This window comes from Babylonia areolata, chromosome 6, assembly GCF_041734735.1.
Source record: "Babylonia areolata isolate BAREFJ2019XMU chromosome 6, ASM4173473v1, whole genome shotgun sequence".
NCBI classification, from domain to species: domain Eukaryota; kingdom Metazoa; phylum Mollusca; class Gastropoda; order Neogastropoda; family Buccinidae; genus Babylonia; species Babylonia areolata.
In genome coordinates, this window is record NC_134881.1 from 10042937 (window position 1) to 10064891 (window position 21955).

The 21955-nt window shown below is 43.0% G+C and overlaps 1 protein-coding gene across 6 annotated transcripts in view; it reads right to left on the reverse strand.

The window, feature by feature from the left end:
- LOC143282718 (protein mono-ADP-ribosyltransferase PARP4-like) overlaps positions 1-21955 on the reverse strand; it is a 91127-nt gene that overhangs the window by 62554 nt on the left and 6618 nt on the right. For all 6 annotated transcript variants that reach the window (XR_013055297.1, XR_013055296.1, XM_076588437.1 and 3 more), the window contains exons 6-16: positions 20799-20957; positions 19397-19534; positions 17037-17207; positions 13980-14140; positions 13308-13445; positions 10931-11029; positions 9531-9714; positions 8728-8881; positions 4941-5074; positions 2223-2447; positions 470-634 (exon numbers count right to left, since the gene is read on the reverse strand). Coding sequence is in view for 4 of the 6 variants with exons in the window: in XM_076588437.1 (XP_076444552.1) it covers positions 470-634; positions 2223-2447; positions 4941-5074; positions 8728-8881; positions 9531-9714; positions 10931-11029; positions 13308-13445; positions 13980-14140; positions 17037-17207; positions 19397-19534; positions 20799-20957 (1728 nt within the window). In the remaining 2 variants the exon portion in view is untranslated. The remainder of the gene's footprint in view (positions 1-469; positions 635-2222; positions 2448-4940; positions 5075-8727; positions 8882-9530; positions 9715-10930; positions 11030-13307; positions 13446-13979; positions 14141-17036; positions 17208-19396; positions 19535-20798; positions 20958-21955) is intronic.

The following is a 21955-nucleotide window of genomic DNA, read 5'->3' on the forward strand; positions in this document are numbered from 1 at the left end:
AAATGTGCATCACTGCCACTGTCTGAGAAAGACAACTCTGCTGTAACTGTGTGTGCCTGTCTCCATCTGTGTGTCATGCAACTCTGCTGAAAGAGTTAAAATATGTTGCTGTTTAACTCATTAAAGGCCAGATTCCAGACAACAAAGTCGTGATAACACCAGTACACCAAACGTTAGTTTTCATTTATTCCCCCCCCCCTCCCCTCCCCTCTCTCCCTCTCTCTTATCTTTTTTTTTTAGAAGCAGAAACATAATTCATTCATTGAGGCCAAATTCTTGTAAGAAGAGGTGTGTCCAAAACAAGATCATATATTGTTGTTTTTTTTAATGGGAATAAAGTAAATTAGTAGCATAAGAATATAACTGTCAAATTAGATAATAACAGTATAACATCACACACACATACTCATGCCCACACAATTTTGACAGTCATACACATGCTCATGCACAAAATATCTCTTCTCCAAACCTGAGTTTTATCTCTGGCGGCAGCGTCCTCTTTCCAGGGGGCCACACTGCCGGGCAGACGGAAGCTGATGAGCTCTGCCTCCACCTGAAGCTCCGCAACGTACGTGATCTTGATGAGGACGGTGGCATTGGGAGGGAGGTTACCCACACTGACTGTGAAGATGTCCTGTAATGATTATGTTGTTGTAGTTCTTCTTCTTCTTCTTCTGCGTTCACTCGTATGCACACGAGTGGGCTTTTACGTGTATGACCGTTTTTACCCCGCCATGTAGGCAGCCATACTCCGTTTTTGGGGGTATGCATGCTGGGTATGTTCTTGTTTCCATAATCCACCAAACGCTGACATGAATTACAGGATCATTAACATGCATATTTGATCTTCTGCTTGCTTATACACACGAAGGGGGTTCAGGCACAAGCAGGTCTGCACATATGTTGACCTGGGAGATCGTAAAAATCTCCACCCTCTACCTACCAGGCGCCGTCACCATGATTCGAACCCGGGACCCTCAGACTGACAGTCCAACGCTTTAACCACTCGGCTATTGCGCCCGTCGTTGTTGTAGTTCAATACGATACAATACAATACAATACAATACATCTTTATTCATCCATTTGGAAATTGAACTGTCCATCCACAAGCTCCTCACTCACCCTTCACAATATCTCAGCCAACAGCCAAGCCCAACACACTCGCACCATGACAAACGTTGGACAAAAGATAAAAAAAAGCATTGCGTAAAGCTTAATACACACAAGCAAGTAACCCTTACCCTCCACACACACACACACACACACACACACACACACACACACACTTTGTAAAATAACATGAATATTAAAGAAACACAATATCAGAACAAGAAATGCTTCTGCCGGTGTATCCTCATCCTGGTCAATGAGGCATGCACCATGTCCCTCACCGACTGCCTGTTTGCATTCTCCCTCTCTCTCCCTCTCTCTCCCTCATTCCTTCTCTCCCTTCTTCCCTCTCTCTCTCCCCCTTCTCTCTCTCTCCCTTTCTCTCTCTCTCCCCTCACTCTCCCTCCTTCTCTCTCTCTCCCCTTCTCTTTCTCCCTCCTCTCTCTTCTCTCTCTCACCTTCTCTCTCTCTCCCCTTCTCCCTCTCCCTCCTTCTCTCTCTCTCTCCCCTTCTTTCTTTCTCCCCTTCTCTCTCTCCCTCTCTCTCTCCCCCTTCTTCCCTTTCTCTCTCCCCCTTCTTCCCTCTCTCTCTCCCTCTCCTTCTCTCCCTTCTTCTCTCTCATCTTCTATCTCCCCTCCCCTCCCTCCCTGTCTCATACCGGCGTTTCCTCATCCTGGTCCATGAGGTAGGCTCCGTGTCCCTCACAAACTGCCTGTTTATACTCTTTCTCTCTCTCCCTCTCTCTCCCTCATTCCTTCTCTTCCTTCTTCCCTCTCTCCCTCCCTCTCCATCCTCTCTCCCCCTCCTTCTCTCCCTCTCGTCTCCTCTTTCTCCCTCCTCTCTCTCTTCTCTTTCTCCCTCCTTCTATCTCTCTCTCTCCCCCTCTCCTCTCTCCCCTTCTCTCTCTCCCTCCTTCTCTCTCTCCACTTCTCCCTTCTCTCTCTCCCCTTCTCCTCTCCCTCCTCTCTCTCTCTCCCCTTCTCTCTCTCTCCTCTCTCTCTTTCCCCTTCTATCTCTCTCTCCCCTTCTCCCCTTCTCTCTCTCCCTCCCTCTCTCTCTCTAGCCCCCTCTTCGTCCCCTCCCCTCCCTCTCCCTCCCTCCCTGTCTCATACCGGCGTCTCCTCATCCTGGTCCATGAGGTAGGCTCCGTGTCCCTCACGGACTGCCTGTTTGTACTCTCGGTGGGCCGTCTCCTTCTCCTTCACCTCCCCGACGATGTGCTTGTCGTTGATGAAGGCCTCAAACCCGCACACCGCCGCACCGTCGCCCAGGGGGAACACGTACTTGGCTTCGATGGCCGTCCTGCTCTTGTTGTGGTACTCTTGCAGGACCACGACCTGCATCGCATGAACACTGAGGGTAAGATTTTCGTTGTTTGTTGTTGTTGTTGTGGTTGTTTTTGTGTTGTTTTTCCTGCTTCTGTGTCTGTCTGTCTGTATCTTTCTTTCTTTTCTTTCTTTCTATTTTTCATCTGTCTGGCTGTCCTATTTTTTTTCCACTCCCTCTCTCTCTTTTCTATCTGCTTGCTTGTCTGTCTGTCTGTCTGTCTGTCTCTCTCGCTCTTTCTGTCTGTCTATTTGTCTCTCTGCCCCCCCTACCCCCCACCTCCACCCGCTCTCTCTCTCTCTGCCTGCCTGCCTGCCTGCCTGTCTGTCTGTCTGTCTGTCTGTCTGTCTCTCTCTCTCTCTCTCTCTCTCTCTCTCTCACCCCAAATGTAATGATCTATGGTGATCTTGGTCGATATCCATTATACATTGATAGTTGCATCAGTACTTTGCGATACTGGTTTAAGCTAAATCAAATGTCTCTATCGAGAATCCCGAAACAGGCGTACCTAATGAACGTAAATAAGATGACATACAATGCTGATATGTCTTCAAGAAACTGGGCAGATGGACTGAAACATTGCTTAGACATTTATGGGTTTTCAGAAGTTTGGATAAATGGCGGGGTTGGGGATGTAAATGTTTTTCTTAAAATATTCAAACAACGCATGATAGATGGCTTTAAACAGGATTGGGCAAGCAAACTCAACGGAAGTAATCGTTATGAAACATATAGGTCATTCAAATCCTTATTACAACCTGAAAAATACTTATCTGATCTTACCATCAGTAAATTTAGATCAGCCTTCATTAAGTTCCGTTTTGGTATAAATGAACTAAAAATAAATCAGCGTTATTGTGATGTTTTGAAAAACTGCCCATGTGGTGGTAGAATAGAGAACGAACTACATGTACTAACAGCTTGTCCATTATATGATGATATTAGAAGGAAATATTTGCTCAAGCATATGCAACATATTAGAAATCTGTCATTATCATTTCTGCTGCAAAACGAAAGTTGTAATGTGACCAGAGATGTTGCAATGTTTGTTTTTTATGCATTAAGACTGAGAGAAGAGTACTTTCAGCCCTAAACAGACATATCAGCCTTGTGCTTTTCATTTAGTTTACTTGTTCTCAGTGAGCTCACTGTGTATTATGTGGATTGTTTTCGTTCTTCCTATTTTATTTTAGTTAAGCTGTGTGTGCAACACGTGCACCCAAAATGTATACAGGTCGGTGACCTTACATTAAAATTCTTGCGTTCTTGCGTTCTTGCGTTCTCTCTCTCTCTCTCTCTCTCTCTCATGCTAGGCTTTTGTTGTTGTTTTTCCCTTGGTGTGTGAATGTGTGCGTGTGTGGGTGTGTGTGTGTGTGTGTGTGTGTGTGTGTGTGCATGTGTTACTCGCTTCCGTTTCGTACAGATGTGAGCGATGTTGTGTCTTTCAGTTTGACGCTGTGTTATACTTGTACATTATACATGTATTAAGTATTAAGTATAACAACATTTATATGCGTATATGTTAGTGTGTCTCTTAGAACAACGGCAGATGTGCAAGTCGGCGAAAGTGCTAATGTCTTCACTGTTGGAAAATAAAGATTCATTCATTCATTCTCTCTCCCTCTCTCCTTCTGCACAACATTACTTGTGGACAAGCTGAACATTCATCTGGCAAGCATGCATGTTGGTGTGACAAATATTATCAATCTGATATCTTTCAGTTTGGACCAAGGAAACAGAGAAACACAAATCTTTAGACTTTGCAAATGATTCATTCATCATATGTAAACAGCGCAAAGACTTTGAAGCACTTAGCTGTGATTCATTTCACACGCTTACTCACACTCATTTTCTTGCTCTTGCATTCAAATGATCCATGCACAACATATAACCACGCGCATTCAGCAGGTAGACTTTGAAGCTGATAATCATTCAACTCCTTTTTTCTAAAACATCTACATTTCCAGAGTCATGTAAAGTTTGAACATTTTCAGAGCAAAACATAAAAGAAATAATGTCCAACCAATTACTGTTGACTGAAATTGCTGCAATCTTCCGTTATTGAATTTTATTGATTTTTTTTTTTTTTGTGTGTGTGTCTATATTGGTGTTTATGTTGTTAATTGCCGTTACACAGATATTTACGAATTGTTGACTCCATTGTTCTAGTTTATCCTTTTTTTTTTTCTTTTTTCTTTTTCTTTTTGGTCTTGCTATCCCCTTTAACCAATATCTCCAATCCCAAATCTCACACACACACACACACACACACACACACACACACACACACACACACACACACATGGCACATCTAATATCACTCAAAGTGAAAAGACATTAAATTAAAGAACAAACATACACAAACACACACACAACACACACACAACACACAACACACACACACTACACACACACACACACACACAACACACACACACACACACACACACACACACACGCGCTCACATTCTCTCCTCCATCTCATTACTCATTCACCCCCTTGCCTGTGCAGCGAGATCCACAAGTCTGGCACGGACATGAACAGCCTTCAGCTGCACCTCCCCCTCTGCTTTGTCGGCCACCAGACCTGGCTTGACACGGCTCAGTGGGTCCATAACTCCCTCCACGTCACGCAAATCTGCACACACATAGCGGAAGGCCTCCCTTTCAATCTCAAGACTAAGTACATGCAAATCTGCACACACATAGCGGAGGGCCTCCATTTCAATCTCAAGACTAAGTACATGCAAATCTGCACACACATAGCAGATGGCCGCCTCCATTTCAATCTCAAGACTAAGTACACGCAATTGTTGGCCACCAGACCTGGCTTAACACGGCTCAGTGGGTCCATAACTCCCTCCACGTCACGCAAATCTGCACACACATAGCGGAGGGCCTCTGTTTCAATCTTAAGACTAAGTACACGCAAATCTGCACACACATAGCGGAGGGCTTCCATTTCAATCTCAAGACTAAGTACATGCAAATCTGCACACACATAGCGGAGGGCCTCCGTTTCAATCTCAAGACTAAGTACATGCAAATCTGCACACACATAGCGGAGGGCCTCCATTTCAGTCTCAAGACTAAGTACATGCAAATCTGCACACACATAGCGGAGGGCCTCTGTTTCAATCTCAAGACTAAGTACATGCAAATCTGCACACACATAGCAGAAGGCCTCCGTTTCAATCTCAAGACTAAGTACATGCAACTCTGCACACACATAGCGCTGGGCCTCTGTTTCAATCTCAAGACTAAGTACATGCAAATCTGCACACACATAGCGCTGGGCCTCCGTTTCAATCTCAAGACTAAGTACATGCAAATCTGCACACACATAGCAGAGGGCCTCCTTTAATAATAATAATAATAATAATAATGGATACTTATATAGCACACTATCCAGAAATCTGCTCTAGGTGCTTTACAAAAACGCTTTGTTAACATAAAACATTACATCTATGTTACATACATACACCAAAATATGACCACACACACACACACACACACACACACGCACACACACACACACGCACCCGCACACTCAATCTCAAGACTAAGTACACGCAAATCTGCACACACATAGCAAAAGGCCTCCATTTCAATCTCAAGACTAAGTACATGCAAATCTGCACACACATAGCGGAGGGCCTCCTTTAATAATAATAATAATAATAATAATGGATACTTATATAGCACACTATCCAGAAATCTGCTCTAGGTGCTTACAAAAATGCTTTGTTAACATAAAACATTACATCTATGTTACATACACACACCAAAATATGACTACACACACACACGTACACACACACACACACACACACACACACACACACACACACACACACACTGCATACATACATTTTAACAATACATGCAAATCTGCACACACATAGCAGAGGGCCTCCATTTCAATCTCAGAGACTAAGTACACACAAATCTGCACATACATAGTAGATGGCCTACGTTTCCATCTCAGAGACTAAGTACACACGCAAATCTGAATACACACATATAGCAGAGACTTCCTAAGTACGTTTTGTCAGTGTCAAAAAAATCTCTTCACAAGGAAGCAAAGTAAAACTATAAGATGTGTAATCCTTACAGTAAAAAGTCAGTCTGTTCTTTTTTCTTCTTTTTTTTTTATCATCATAAACTTCAAGCTGATTGGTTGTTATTGTTGTTGTTGTTGTTTTGAAAGTCTTTAACTCAAAGACACTGAACTTAAGTTGTTAGTAAAATTTCAAAAAGTTCTGTTGCATGAAAATACAAATCCTTACACATCTTTTGTAAATCTTTTTTTTTTTTCAAAGTGACAGTGTACTCACAACAACAAATACATGTTCAAATGAAATATGCACATATACCTGTACAGTGCAGTTTGGCATTTTGCTCATTTACTTTGACAGTGACATTTTCAACACATATACATAAAAACGGTTATCGGCCGTAGATACTTTCGTTTTCTCCGCATAGGTGGGTAGTAGTTTGCACAGGACAGGAATCAGACCTCTGCCGGAGTCTGCACTAGTGGGTCACAGTTAAGTATGTGTAATTAAATGAACTATGCATATCGGCCTGCATAGTGGTCTTAAACATGAATGTCATCACACAGATGACAAAGACAACACCAATTCACCAATGTCACCACACAGACAACACCAACTCTCCAACTCACCAATGCGACAACAACTCACCAAGTCACCACACAGACAACACCAACTCACCAACTCACCAATGCGACAACAACTCACCAAGTCACCACACAGACAACACCAACTCACCAACATCACCACACAGACAACACCAACTCACCAATGTCACCACACAGACAACACCAACTCACCAATGTCACCACACAGACAACACCAACTCACCAACGTCACCACACAGACAACACCAACTCTCCAAGTCACCACACAATCAACACCAACTCACCAATGTCACCACACAGACAACACCAACTCTCCAAGTCACCACACAATCAACACAAATCACTAATGTCACCACACAGACAACACCAACTCACCAACGTCACCACACAGACAACACCAACACACCAACATCACCACACAGACAACACCAACTCACCAATGTCACCACACAGACAACACCAACTCACCAACATCACCACAAAGACAACACCAACTCACCAATGTCACCACACAATCAACACAAATCACTAATGTCACCACACAGACAACACCAACTCTCCAAGTCACCACACAATCAACACAAATCACTAATGTCACCACACAGACAACACCAACTCTCCAAGTCACCACACAATCAACACAAATCACTAATGTCACCACACAGACAACACCAACTCACCAACGTCACCACACAGACAACACCAACTCACCAACATCACCACAAAGACAACACCAACTCACCAACGTCACCACACAGACAACACCAACTCACCAATGTCACCACACAATCAACACAAATCACTAATGTCACCACACAGACAACACCAACTCACCAACGTCACCACACAGACAACACCAACACACCAACATCACCACAAAGACAACACCAACACACCAACATCACCGCACAGACAACACCAACTCACCAACATCACCACAAAGACAACACCAACATCACCACAAAGACAACACCAACTCACCAACGTCACCACAAACACAACACCAACTCACCAACATCACCACAAACACAACACCAACTCACCAATGCAACACCAACTCACCAATACAACAACAACTCACCACGTCACCATACAGACAACACCAGCACATCAACATCACCACAAAGACAACACCAGCACATCAACATCACCACACAGACAACAACAACACACCAATGTCACCACACAGACAACACCAGCACATCAATGTCACCACACAGACAACACCAACACACCAGCATCACCACACAGACAACAGACAACACCAGCACATCAACATCACCACACAGACAACAACAACACACCAATGTCACCACACAGACAACACCAACACACCAGCATCACCACACAGACAACACCAACTCACAAATGTCACAACACAAACAACACCAACTCACTGATGTCACCACACAGACAACACCAACTCACTAATATGACAACTCACCACGTCACCACACAGACAACACCAACTCACTAATATGACAACTCACCACGTCGCCACACAGACAACGCAAACTCACCAATGTCACAACACAAACAACACCAACTCACCAACGTCACCACACAGACAACACCAACTCACTAATATGACAACTCACCTCGTCACCACACAGACAACACCAACTCACCGATGTCAGCAAGCTGAGCAGGAAGGTCTGAATCCATCTGGACATCCTCTTCTCCGACGTCAAGACGAGCACCGGGCTTTTCCCCATCCACGGTAAACTCAACCAGGTACCTCAGTCGTTGCTGGTTCACACTGTACACCACGTACTCATCATCCTGAAAAGAAATTTTTTTTTTCCTATCAGAAAACATGACAGTATGCAATGCAAGATCATCAAAGTAAAGACAATACAAAAATGCAAAAAAAAAAAAAAAGACTTAGCCGCTTGGATACACAGTTCAGGGATTGAAGATGGCTGCTGAAAGTAGAGGGCACTCTACTGAAAGGCATGAACAGGGGAAAGAATATACTAGGGGAAGGTAACTTGGCGTATCTACCTTCGTTTTCTCCCCTTCAGCAGGGCAGTAGTTTGCGCAGGGCAGGGAATCAGACCCCTGCCAGAATCTGCACCAGTGGGTTACGGTATAGTATGCGTGATAATTGCTCCAAGCAACTACTATTGTCAGTAGGGGGCTCTGTAGGCGGTGTCTTGCAAATGTTAAATGAGAACAGACACCACCAAACACCATCAAAATGACTCAGCAGCAGCGGCGCAGGGTCTCCACTGACGTGTGGTCTCCTGGCGACTTAACTTCCGACAGTTCCCTGTGGACTTCCACTCGCTGAGATTGTGACAGACAAACCTGGGTGTGGCTGTGTATGCGTGATTCGAAATGAACGGCATGGGAGTAATGCTAAGGAAATGGTGCAGAAGACAGGCAAGAAAAAGTTTTTTTAATAAATAAATAAAATTCAAAGACTTGCCTCAAACTGTGACGCATTGTCCTGTTTCTTGCCGACCCCGTGCATGCTGTCATAGCCGTCTGGGGGGCGGGTGAGGGAGGTGTCGGTGGTGGTGACGTCACAACACTCTCCCAGAGCCACCTCATTGATCAGCATCAGGCGGGTGGCACGAGTCTTGCTCGGGGTGGAATACAACGCGCTCGTGCTGGAACGTTGATAATAATAAGATTATCGGGAGAATGACAGTGACAATAAGAAGAACAACAGCAATGCTACAACTACTGCTAGTACTACTACTACTATCAATAACCATTATCATCATTCATATAAGTAGTAGTAATAGCAATAGTAGTAGTACAACTATTATCATTATTATCATCGTCATCAGCATCACCATCATTATCATTTCATTATCATTATCATTATTATCATTATTCACACCTGGGTGGGGTGAGGAAAATCAGAGTAAAGTGCCTTTCCCAAGCACTCAAAACATATCCAAAACGGGACATCGAACCCTGATCACCGATGAACATTGGGCCAGAGGTAATATCCGAAACGGGGCATCGAACCCTGATCACCGATGAACATTGGGCCAGAGGTAATATCCGAAACGGGGCATCGAACCCTGATCACTGATGAACATTGGGCCAGAGGTAATATCCGAAACGGGGCATCGAACCCTGATCACCGATGAACATTGGGTCAGAGGTCCAACGCTTGATTTCACCACACTTTCATTATGAAAGCAAAATTACACATAAAGGAAATTTTCTTCCTAAATTTATGTTTAAGTAACATGCTTACCGCGACCCACTAGTGCAGACTCCGGCAGGGGTCTGATTCCTGTCCTGTGCAAACTACTACCCGCCTATGCGGAGAAAACGAAAACAGCTACGGCGGATAACCTCCCGAAGTAGGTTACCTCCCCTGTGCATCCCTGACTAGCGCTCTCTTTTTACGGCAATTTGTCACAACCAGCACAGCCTGCAGGGAGAACAGAAAGCAGGGAGGAATGGGAGGGTCTTAAATATGGGTCACGGTATGTTACTTAAACGTAATTTTAGGAAGAAAATTTCCTTTTAATTACACATACTTAACCATGACCCACTAATTTAAGACCCTCCCGTCCTCCCCGCTTCCTGTTCTCCCTGTCCGCATAGGCGGACAGTAGTTTGCACAGGACAGGAATGTCAGACCCCTGCCAGAGTCTGCACTAGTTGGATCATGGTTAAGTATGTGTAATTAAACTGATTTTTGGGGGAAAAAAAAAGAAAAAAAAAAGAAAACCTCAATTTAGAAACAAAACAAAAAAAGCATGCATTAGGAACAAAACCAACACCTAACCGACTCTGCCACGGCAACCATCATGACGTCATTATCACACGTATAAATCCCCCCCGAAGCATACATCTCCCTACCTGGCAGCACTGGCAAAATAGATGCCACTTCCCAGCATTCCTGCATCAGAACGTGTCCCTCCATGGTCATCCACCACAACTTTGGGCAGCAGCAGACCTCTGAGGAAACAGAGCACAGACAAGACGAGGTAAGACAAGAACTTCTTCGTTTGTGGGCTGCAACCTCCACGTTCACTCATATGCACACGAGTGGGCATTTACGTGTATGACCATTTTTACCCCGCCATGTAGGCTGCCATACTCCGCTTTCGGGGGTGTGCATGCTGGGTATGTTCTTGTTTCCATAACCCACCGAACGCTGACATGGATTACAGGATCTTTAACGTGCGTATTTGATCTTCTGCTTGCATACAGACACGAAGGGGGTTCAGGCACTAACAGGTCTGCACATGTGTTGACCTGGGAGATCGTAAAAATCTCCACCCTTTACCCACCAGGCGCCGTCACCGTGATTCGAACCCGGGACCCTCAGACTGAAAGTCCAACGCTTTAACCACTCGGCTATTGCACCCATCATAAGACAAGAACATAAGATGACGTACGATAAGAACCGGTGAGAAGAGACGAGATGAGATGCGACCATACACGACAAGACGAGTGGAGTGGAGCAGTGGCCTGGTGGGAATGTGTCCGCCAAGGAAGTGAAAGAATCTGAGTGCAGGGGATCAAGTCCCACATTTGCCTGTATTTTCTCCCCCTTCACTATAGTGGTGGCCTGGTTGCTAGTCATTCAGATGAGACAATCAACTAAGGTCCTATGTGTAGCATGCACACAGCGCACATGGAAAAAAAAAAAAAAAAAAAAACAGGGTGGAGATTTTTCCACTCTTTTTGTTTGTTAGCGTGTGTTAAAGATGTTTCTATGTCCTCAGGGGGTACTTGAAATACACTTCTTCCCTTGCCTTGCCTTGCCTTGCCTTGCCTTGCACAATCAAAATATGTGCATACCTGCTAATGCCTGAACCCCCTATGTATATGCAAATGCACATGTTAAAGATCATGTAATCCATGTCAGAATTCTGTTGGTTATGGGAAACAAGAACAAGAACATACCCAGCATGCACATATCCAAGAAAATGGAGTGTGGCTGCCTACAGGACACACATAAAAGCCCACACGTGAATGTGAGAGCTGCAGCCCATGAATGCCAAGAAGAAGATTGCAACGAAGTATATATGTTTGTGGATTTCATTTTTCTGACGCTCTGCTAGAAAGCATAGAATAATACCAATATGAAAACATGTTTGTGCCCTTACTCGGTCCTTTCCAGCTTTCCTTCTTTTTCCCCAAGATGTTCAAAACAAAGGATAAAGTTAGAGTAAATGAACTAGATACTTCTCATGCACAATGTTATAAACATGTGAATACTGTTGTTCTTTAAAAAGAACAAATAAAGCCCACTTAACATCCATTATTCGAAATTAAAAAACATGTGAAAAGAAAAGCTTAATACTTACGCATGTTAACCAGTCATGATTTTGCTCATGAACTTCCCATAAAACATGACACAGTCTTTTAATGCATCAGTGTCTTCAGTGAATGTGAAACACAAAGCCGTTCACACCGTATCAGAAAGATACAAGAAAGGCAGTCCAAGTGGCACAGCTAGGGTGACAAATGAATTTACCTGGACAAGTCTGCAAAAATGCAGACAAAGAAACATGTTCATTCACAGGAGTGCCAATGTCCATGATTTCACAGAATATAGATCAGTTGAGGCCTGCAAGACTGTGAAAGAAGTTCTGAGAAACGGCCTTTCCTACATGCCTTCTGGCATCTCTGAAAATTACATGAGATGCAAACAGATGCACCCATGTTTGTTCAATATTTTTCTGTTTTTTTTTAAATGGAATCAAACATTGTCTGATTCTTCTCGGCCACACTTCTTTTGTCAAATTTGCTGCACAATTGTTTTCCACTGTTATCGTTGTTGATGCATTTCTTTTTATATATATATATATACTTTTATGATGTCCTTTTGATGTGATATTTTGTTATTCTGACGGGCACAATAGCCAAGTGGTTAAAGTGTTGGACTTTCAATCTCAGGGTCCTGGGTTCGAATCTCAGTATCTGCAGACCTGTTTGTGCCTGAACCTCCTTCATGTGTATACGCAAGCAGAAGATCAAATACTCACGTTTAAGATCCTGTAATCCATATCAGCATTCAGCGGGTTATGGAAACAAGAAAATACCCAGCATGTACACCCCTGAAAATGGAGTATGGCTGCCTACATGACAGGGTAAAAACGGTTATACACATAAAAGCCCACTCGTATACATACGAGTGAACATGGAAGTTGCAGCCCACAAACAAAGAAGAAGTAGTTTGTTACATTGTCATTAAATGCTCTGTATGTGTCCAAAATAAACTTACCTGGACAAAATGCCAAGAAAATTCTCCACCTTTGAAGAGTGGAAGAGCTGCCGCTTGTTGTGAAGATCATGTCGGAACCCCTGATCTTCAATGGGACGTTGTACGGCATAGATATTGGTGATATTCAGCTGAATGTTCCTGCAACAATTTGCTTTTAGGTACAGCGTCATTAGTAAACTATCAATCAATCAAATGCAAGCATCTATATGTTAATAGGGACATAGAGATGCTATCACAAATGAAAGCATCTGTATGTTAAATATGGACATACAGATGCAGTCACACACGCACGCATGAATGCACATATACATTCACACACACTCACACACATACACTTGCACAGTAAATCAAACAAGAATTAACAGAAACAATCCAAGATACTAAAATGAGCATGAACATCCAGCAATGAAGTGATTTTTATGCATTTCAATTCGTTCTAACAATAGACTCCATTGGGAAAATGAAGATGATGATGATGATGATATGAGTACTTATATAGCAATATCCTCAGTTGGAGACCAAGCTCTAAACGCTTTACAAACACGGAATCATTTGCACAACATGCTGCCCACCTGGGTAGAGCTGACTGACAGCTGACATTTGGATGCTTGTCATTTATCAAACATCATTAAACATCAACAACACACACACACACACACACACCACACTAACCTGTCAACAGAGGAGAGAATGTCCTCGCTGACACTCTTGTGCTCACAGGTGGCTGGGTCCACGAAGGAGATGTTACACCGGAGAGCGCGGTACTTGGCCTGCACGCCTGGGCGCGTGGACCATGAGGTGGCCTCGCTCACAGATATCATGTCTTTGATCAGCTGTGCAGAGAGAATGGGACATCTCAGGTAACACACTCTCACACAGGTAACACACACACACACACACACACACACACACACACACACACACACACACCATGAGTTGGCTTCACTCACGGAGACCATGTCTTTGATCAGCTGTGCAGAGAGAATGGGACACCTCAGGTAACACACTCTCACACAGGTAACACACACACACACACACACACACACACACACACACACACACCATGAGTTGGCTTCACTCACGGTGATCATGTCTTTGATCAGCTGTGCAGAGAGAATGGGACACCTCAGGTAACACACTCTCACACAGGTAACACACACACACACACACACACACACACACACACACACACACACCATGAGTTGGCTTCACTCACGGAGATCATGTCTTTGATCAGCTGTGCAGAGAGAATGGGACACCTCAGGTAACACACTCTCACACAGGTAACACACACACACACACACACACACACACACACACACACACACACACACACACCATGAGTTGGCTTCACTCACGGTGATCATGTCTTTGATCAGCTGTGCAGAGAGAATGGGACACCTCAGGTAACACACTCTCACACAGGTAACACACACACACACACACACACACACACACACACACACACACACACACACACACACACACCATGAGTTGGCTTCACTCACGGTGATCATGTCTTTGATCAGCTGTGCAGAGAGAATGGGACATCTCAGGTAACACACTCTCACACAGGTAACACACACACACACACACACACACACACACACACACACAAACACACACACACACACACCATGAGTTGGCTTCACTCACGGAGATCATGTCTTTGATCAGCTGTGCAGAGAGAATGGGACACCTCAGGTAACACACGCTCACACAGGTAACACACACACACACACACACACACACACCATGAGGTGGCCTCGCTCACGGAGATCATGTATTTCATCAGCTGTGCAGAGAACAGGACACCTCTGGTAACACATGCTCACATTTACAACACACATACACACACACGCTCATGCACACACGCACGCACACATGCACGCACGCACGCACACACACACACGCATGCAAGCACTCGTGCACACACACACACACACACACACACACACACACGCACATATTTATGGATATTCTCACACCCTTAAGCAGAGATTAACTGAGCATCATATTAACTCATTCTACTCCAGGTACGATTTAACTCAAGCTATGATTGCCTCCCCTGTGGACCAGGCACGAGTATTCTCATACCAACACACTATTCTGATTTCATTCATTCTCGCTTGGTGCAGTTGGCATTCTGAACTGAACTGCTTACGGATTCCGGAAGCATGAAAACGAAACAATTTTCCATCTATTTTCGCTGTTATAGTGAACCACCCTGTTTTTTCTGCAGTGGTCTTATGTAGTGCTGGTCCATGGGAGTTGTAGCAGGCATGTAGCTATGGGGTATAATGAGTTAACAAAACAAACAACTCTTCATAGACATTCTCACACGCTCGCTGAGAGGTGAATGAACCATCCCATTATCAACACACATACACAATCACTCATGCACGCTATAACACCCTCATGCCGAGATGAATGACACCCTAATGTCGAGACGAACAGACAAGCGCACATGCACAAAGATTTCACAGATATTCTCACACCCAAGCGCAGAGATTAACACCCCCAAGTGAAAAAGTACAGAACATTACATCAACAACACACATTGTTCATGGATGCTCTTACATCCTTATATAGAGACGAACAGAGCATCACAAAAGCAACAAACATACAATCATTCATAGACACTCTCACACCCATAGGCAAAGACGAATGAACCATCAGAGTAAAAACCCCAGTCGGTGGCAAGCAAACGAACCACTCAGAACCCTCCGTAATGCCGGAATAACAGAGGAGCATCCTGAGGAGGAAGAGAAGAACAAGAACAAGAAGACAAATAAAGAAAGGAAGTAAGAAAGTAAAAAAAAAAACAACGAAAAAAGCAAATGAAGAAAGAGAGACAAATAATGTTCTAGATCTTCTTCTTCTTCTTCGTTCATGGGCTGCAACTCCCATGTTCACTCGTATGTACACAAGTGGGCTTTTACGTGTATGACTGTTTTTGTCCCGCCATGTAGGCAGCCATACTCCGTTTCTGGGTGTGTGTGCATGCAGGGTATGTTCTTGTTTCCATAACCCACCGAACGCTGACATGGATTACAGGATCTTTAACGTACGTATTTGATCTTCTGCTTGTATATACACATGAAGGGGGTATAGGCACTAGCAGGTTTGCACGTATATGTTGACCTGGGAAATCTCCACCCTTTACCTACCATGCACCTTTACCGAGATTTGAACCCGGGACCCTTAGATTGAAAGTCCAACACTTTAACCATTCGGCTACTGTGCCCGTCATTGTTCTTGATGAAATTATCTGGAATATCTCCTTTCCTCTACTGCAACGGACCTCGATTTTGTGAGGAAAGAGACCTTTCCTAAAGGTCAGACATGCAGATGTAACTATTGAGCACTGTTTGTGAGGTCAGTTTGAACGTTCGTAACGTTATCTGACATACTGAGCCAAGAATATTATACAAGAAAATCCTAATAATATATGGAAATTCATTGGTTTTTGTTGTTTTTTTTAACTAGAACAAATTGTGACATCGAGATTTGGTCAAAGTCCAGTAAATGTGACATACTTGTAAATAAGTTTTCCACAATCAACAAAAGTGATGTTGATGGTGTTTGGGGGGATGTGGGAGGTGGGGATTCAGTTTTGGTGGGGTTTTTTAACTGAAACTTTAAAGCAGATACCGAGTAAAGTATATCGATCTGTGAAAAAAAAATTTTAATTAAAAAAAAAAAAAAAACCCTCAGAGGTGCACCCACCTGACACAGATCCTGTTTCCTGGACAGCCATGACGTGGAAGACTTCACAGATTGCTCAGACTCCTCCCTGTGCGGCAGCGTGGTGTAGAACTCCGTCAGAATGTCGGTGACGTCCTCACTGTTCTTCAGCCCGTCTCGAATCTTCATCAGCAGGGCTTCGGCCTTCTCTACCTTTAGTTCCATAGTGAATCAATCGATTGTCATAAGTTTGCTCAGATCAGCCTCAGGACTAGAAATACCCCACCCATCGACATCATAAGTTCGCTCAGATCAGGACTAGAAATACCCCACCCATCTGTCATAAGTTCACTCAGATCAGGAATAGAAATACCCCACTCATCTATATCATAAGTTTGCTCAGATCAGGACTAGAAATACCCCACCCATCTATGTCATAAGTTTGCTCAGATCAGGACTAGAAATACCCCACTCACCTGTGTCATAAGTTCTCTCAGATCAGGACCAGAAATACCCCACCCATCTATGTCATAAGTTCGCTCAGATCAGGACTAGAAATACCCCACCCATCTATGTCATAAGTTCACTCAGATCAGGACTAGAAATACCCCACCCATCTATGTCATAAGTTCTCTCAGATCAGAACTAGAAATACCCCACCCATCCATGTCGATCAGGACTAGAAATACCCCACCCATCTATGTCATAAGTTCGCTCAGATCAGGACCAGAAATACCCCACCCATCTATGTCATAAGTTCACTCAGATCAGGACTAGAAATACCCCACCCATCTATGTCATACGTTCGCTCAGATCAGGACTAGAAATGCAATACCTATCTGGTTGTGCATTTAACCTTCAGGCGGACAAGTGGAAATGCTCTCTCTCCATTTTTTTTCCCTTTTGATTTTTGTACTGAATTTATTATACTGATGATGAGGGAGGAAGAGGAGGACAATGCAACTATGGAGGTCCATTTTAAGTTTGGAACTTCCTGACAAGGCTGCACTCCACGCTTCTTTTTCAGTGAAAGGGTGACTGAGCAGGCAGCTGCAGTGCAGAACAGCAGTCCTTCTCTGTTGGCCCTGTAGCCACAGCTCAAAGTCTTATGAAGTCAAAATGGAAATTTTCTATCTAAAATTACGTTTAAATAACATACTAACCGTGACCCAACTAGTGCAGACTCCAGCAAGAGTCTGACATTCCTGTCCTGTGCAAACTACTATCCGCCTATGCGGAGAAAACAAAAGTAACTACGGCCGATAACCTCCCGGAAGTAGGTAACCTCCCCTTTGTCCCGCTGGCTAGCGCCCTCTTTTTCCCGGCAGCCATCATGACTCCTGTTCCTGTGCTCTTCATACGGCTAAGTTTTTTCGTATTTTCTGTCTGTATAAAGTCTAACAATGTAAATCTGTCTTGATGCATGTTGAGACAGCCCAGGGTTTTTCTGAAGTTAAAAAAAAAAAAAGTCAAACTAAACCAACAATAAAACTGTTCCAAAACAGGTAAAACGGACCAAGGGACTGTAAAATGGCAAGGCCGTTAGCAGGTAAGTAATTAATGAGAATAAATTATGGGCAAACTGACGACTTAACCAAGGTTCTGAACAGGTCCCAGACTTCAGCAGGGGAAGGTAAAAGCAGTGGATGGAGAGAATTTAGTCCCGCCTTCTTATGCCCAGCCCCTATAGCTGTAAAAGGCTTGGGAACCTTAACCGGTTGTTGTTGTTTTTTTCTCTTAACTTTGATGGGTATTTTTAGGCTTTTATTTGTGCACTTGATAAACTTTCAAGGAAGGTAACGTTTCAAGAAAACTTTCATGCATGTACAATCAAAGAGAAAAGAAAAATCTCAACAACATCGTTAATTATTCATGAATTGGTTTGTTAAACCCTGATGAAAGGTGTACTTGCAGGAATAGTACATACATAAACCTGAGACCATCAAGATTAATTATTGCACATTTACAAGGTTGAAGTAAAAAAATAACAAAATATTTCAAAATGTTTTTTTCTGAGCATTCAAAATTTATCACTAAAGTTTTCAACAAGGAATTTGTGGCCTTGATCTGTCACCTATGCTTCTGAAAGGTGATAACTGAAAATGAAACAATAATAATAAATTACACCCATCATCGCATCATGTTTGTATGTATAATTTCTGAATATCAATGTCACACACACACAAGCGCACACACACTAACACACACAAAACACACACACAACACGTGCTAACGAACACATACACACACACACACGCACATGCACAGACACACACACTAAAACACACACAAAAGACACAACACACACACACACACACACACACACACACACACAAACACCTTAGATAATACTCCATGACAAATACGAATCAAAGCATCATTTTGTACAAGAAAGCCAATACCTGGTCAAGTTTCACAGATGTGACAGGAATCTGCAGAACTGTTTCAACCTCTCCCACTGCCTCTCTCCAGATGTGTTCCACAATCTCCGACACTGCCGGAGAGGCTTCTCCAACCTCACTCTCCAGGACAGAGAGAATCTGCAATGTTCAGTTAAACAGAAAATAAAGAACCTGACTTTACAGACTCATGGCTAAAAGTTTTAGGTTCAGTTTTAAGGAGGTGTCGAAGTGCGTGAACCAATCCATATATGGTACACAACATAATGCTTTTAAATAAAAATGATGAAATAAAAATAAAACAGATCTTGATCAAACAACAGTAAAGTGCGTGAACCGGTGACTTGTCCAACTGGACAGTTTCTGTCTGAACAGAACAGGGATCTCTTTGAGAAACTGTCTGCACCATGCCTCAATTCACAACGACACAAAATCCATGGACTGTTCATCAGTTTCATTGGTAAACCAAAAGCCCACTGCCACAAAACCAAAAGCCCAGAACCACAATCCTGAACAGAAAAAAAAAGAATCTTTCAAAACATGCACACATGCGCACGCGTGCGCACACACACACACACACACACACACACGCGTTTCTAATAACAACAGTAACAGCAACAACAACAACAACGATGATGAGAACTGATGATGGAAGACTACTAACCGGCAGAACTGGCTGAGTGACAGACTACTGATGACGATCATGATAATAATAATCATAATGATGATGAACTGATGAATGTTAATTTCAAATCACAATAGCTTTCAATAATTTTTTTGTTTGTTTCTTATGAGTAAAAAATAAATTAAACAAAATACAAGTGAGGATACATCGCACTCAATCTGTCTCTATATAAAAGATACACAGATACACAAAATTTGCGCTGAAACACTTTCTTTTCAATCGCCGAAGACATGTAACAAGCTCCCTGATAACCTCCGTCATTCCGATTCCCTCGCATCTTTTAAACCTAGTCTCAAAACCCACCTTTTCCCTCAGCAGTAAGTTCAGTTGTGGCAGGTCCACTTCCTTTGCGTTAGCTGTGCTTGACTATGTGTGAATACATATGTATGTGTACATAACTACATGCATGTATATGAATGTGTATTGTGTGTGCGTGAGTTTATGTAAGTTTGTGCCTGCCTATGTGTGTGTATGTGTTAGGGTAGCTGTTAGATACACATGTATTGTTAAAATGTATGTATGCAGTGCGTGTGTGCGTGTGTGCGTGTGTGTGTGTATGTGTGTGTGTGTGTGTGTGTGCGGTCACATTTTGGTGTGTGTATGTAACTTAGATGTAATGTTTTATGTTAACAAAGCGTTTTTGTAAAGCACCTAGAGCAGATTTCTGGATAGTGTGCTATATAAGTATCCATTACTATTATTATTAAACACTGAAATTACCTGTTGCAGCTTTTTGGATCCAACATTCCTGAGGGATATGCCGTCCACCGCTTTCATCTTGTGCAAAGTGACCTGCTCTTTGTACAGAGTGCTGTACCCTGTCACAGCCTGATCGGCAGACGTCACATATCGCAGTTCTGTAGTGCATGCGTTGCCGGCCTGCAGAAGAAAGTAAAACAAACGAACAAAAAATGTGAGCACTTATACGGATCCATAAAAAAAACTAAGTGGTCAATTTAAATGTGTACATTTAAAGGCGTTCCGTAAAGCTAATGCCTCCACAGAGAGAGAAAGAGAGAGAGAGAATGACATCGTGTCTACCTCGCCTCTTTCAGACATTGTGCATGAAACTACCCTGTATGTGATTTTATATGTTGCATGACCTTGACAATGTTTGAGCATGACAATAGTAAGAAGACAGATTACAGGGGGAAGAAAGAGAGAGAGAGAGAGAGAGAGAGAGAGAGAGAGAGAGAGAAAAGGCAGAATAAAGAGATGAGAGAAAAAAAAAAAGAAAGAGAAAGAAAAGAACAGAAAGGAGAAAAATGATGATGGAAGGAACAAAAAGAAAGAAAAAAAAAAGAGAGAACAAAAAAAAAAAAAAAAAAAAAAGGGAAAGAACCTTCCAAGGATGCTGAGACTATCCTGCTCATTTGCAGAAATTTTACGCATCCACTGATTTCTCAACAATAAAAAACAAAAAACAAAAAAAAACGAACAAAAAATGAAACAGTTCAACAGTAGCAGAGTGGTGGCCCAGCAGTCGTTATGCGCCATAAATAGAATAAATAGATAAATAGAATTGTGCACCCAACAACCATCTACCTGAAGACCTAGTCATCAGCCCCATCCACATGTAATATGCAGCTTCTGTTCAAACGTGTGTGTGTGTGAGAGAGAGAGTTTGTGTGTGTGTGTGTGTGTGTGTGTGTGTATGTGCGTGTGTGTGTGTGTGTGTGTGTGTGTGTGTGCAGTGCATGCATGTGTGAGTATGCACAAGTTTTTATATTGATATGCACTTGTATGTATCCTAATTTCTACTGTATCTGTGTTTGTGTATGATTTTCGATTTATGTTCGTATCTTGTTATGTACTATCCCCCCCAATATTCCTTGTGACCCTGGTACACTTGGTAACAAAGACATATTCTATTCTAT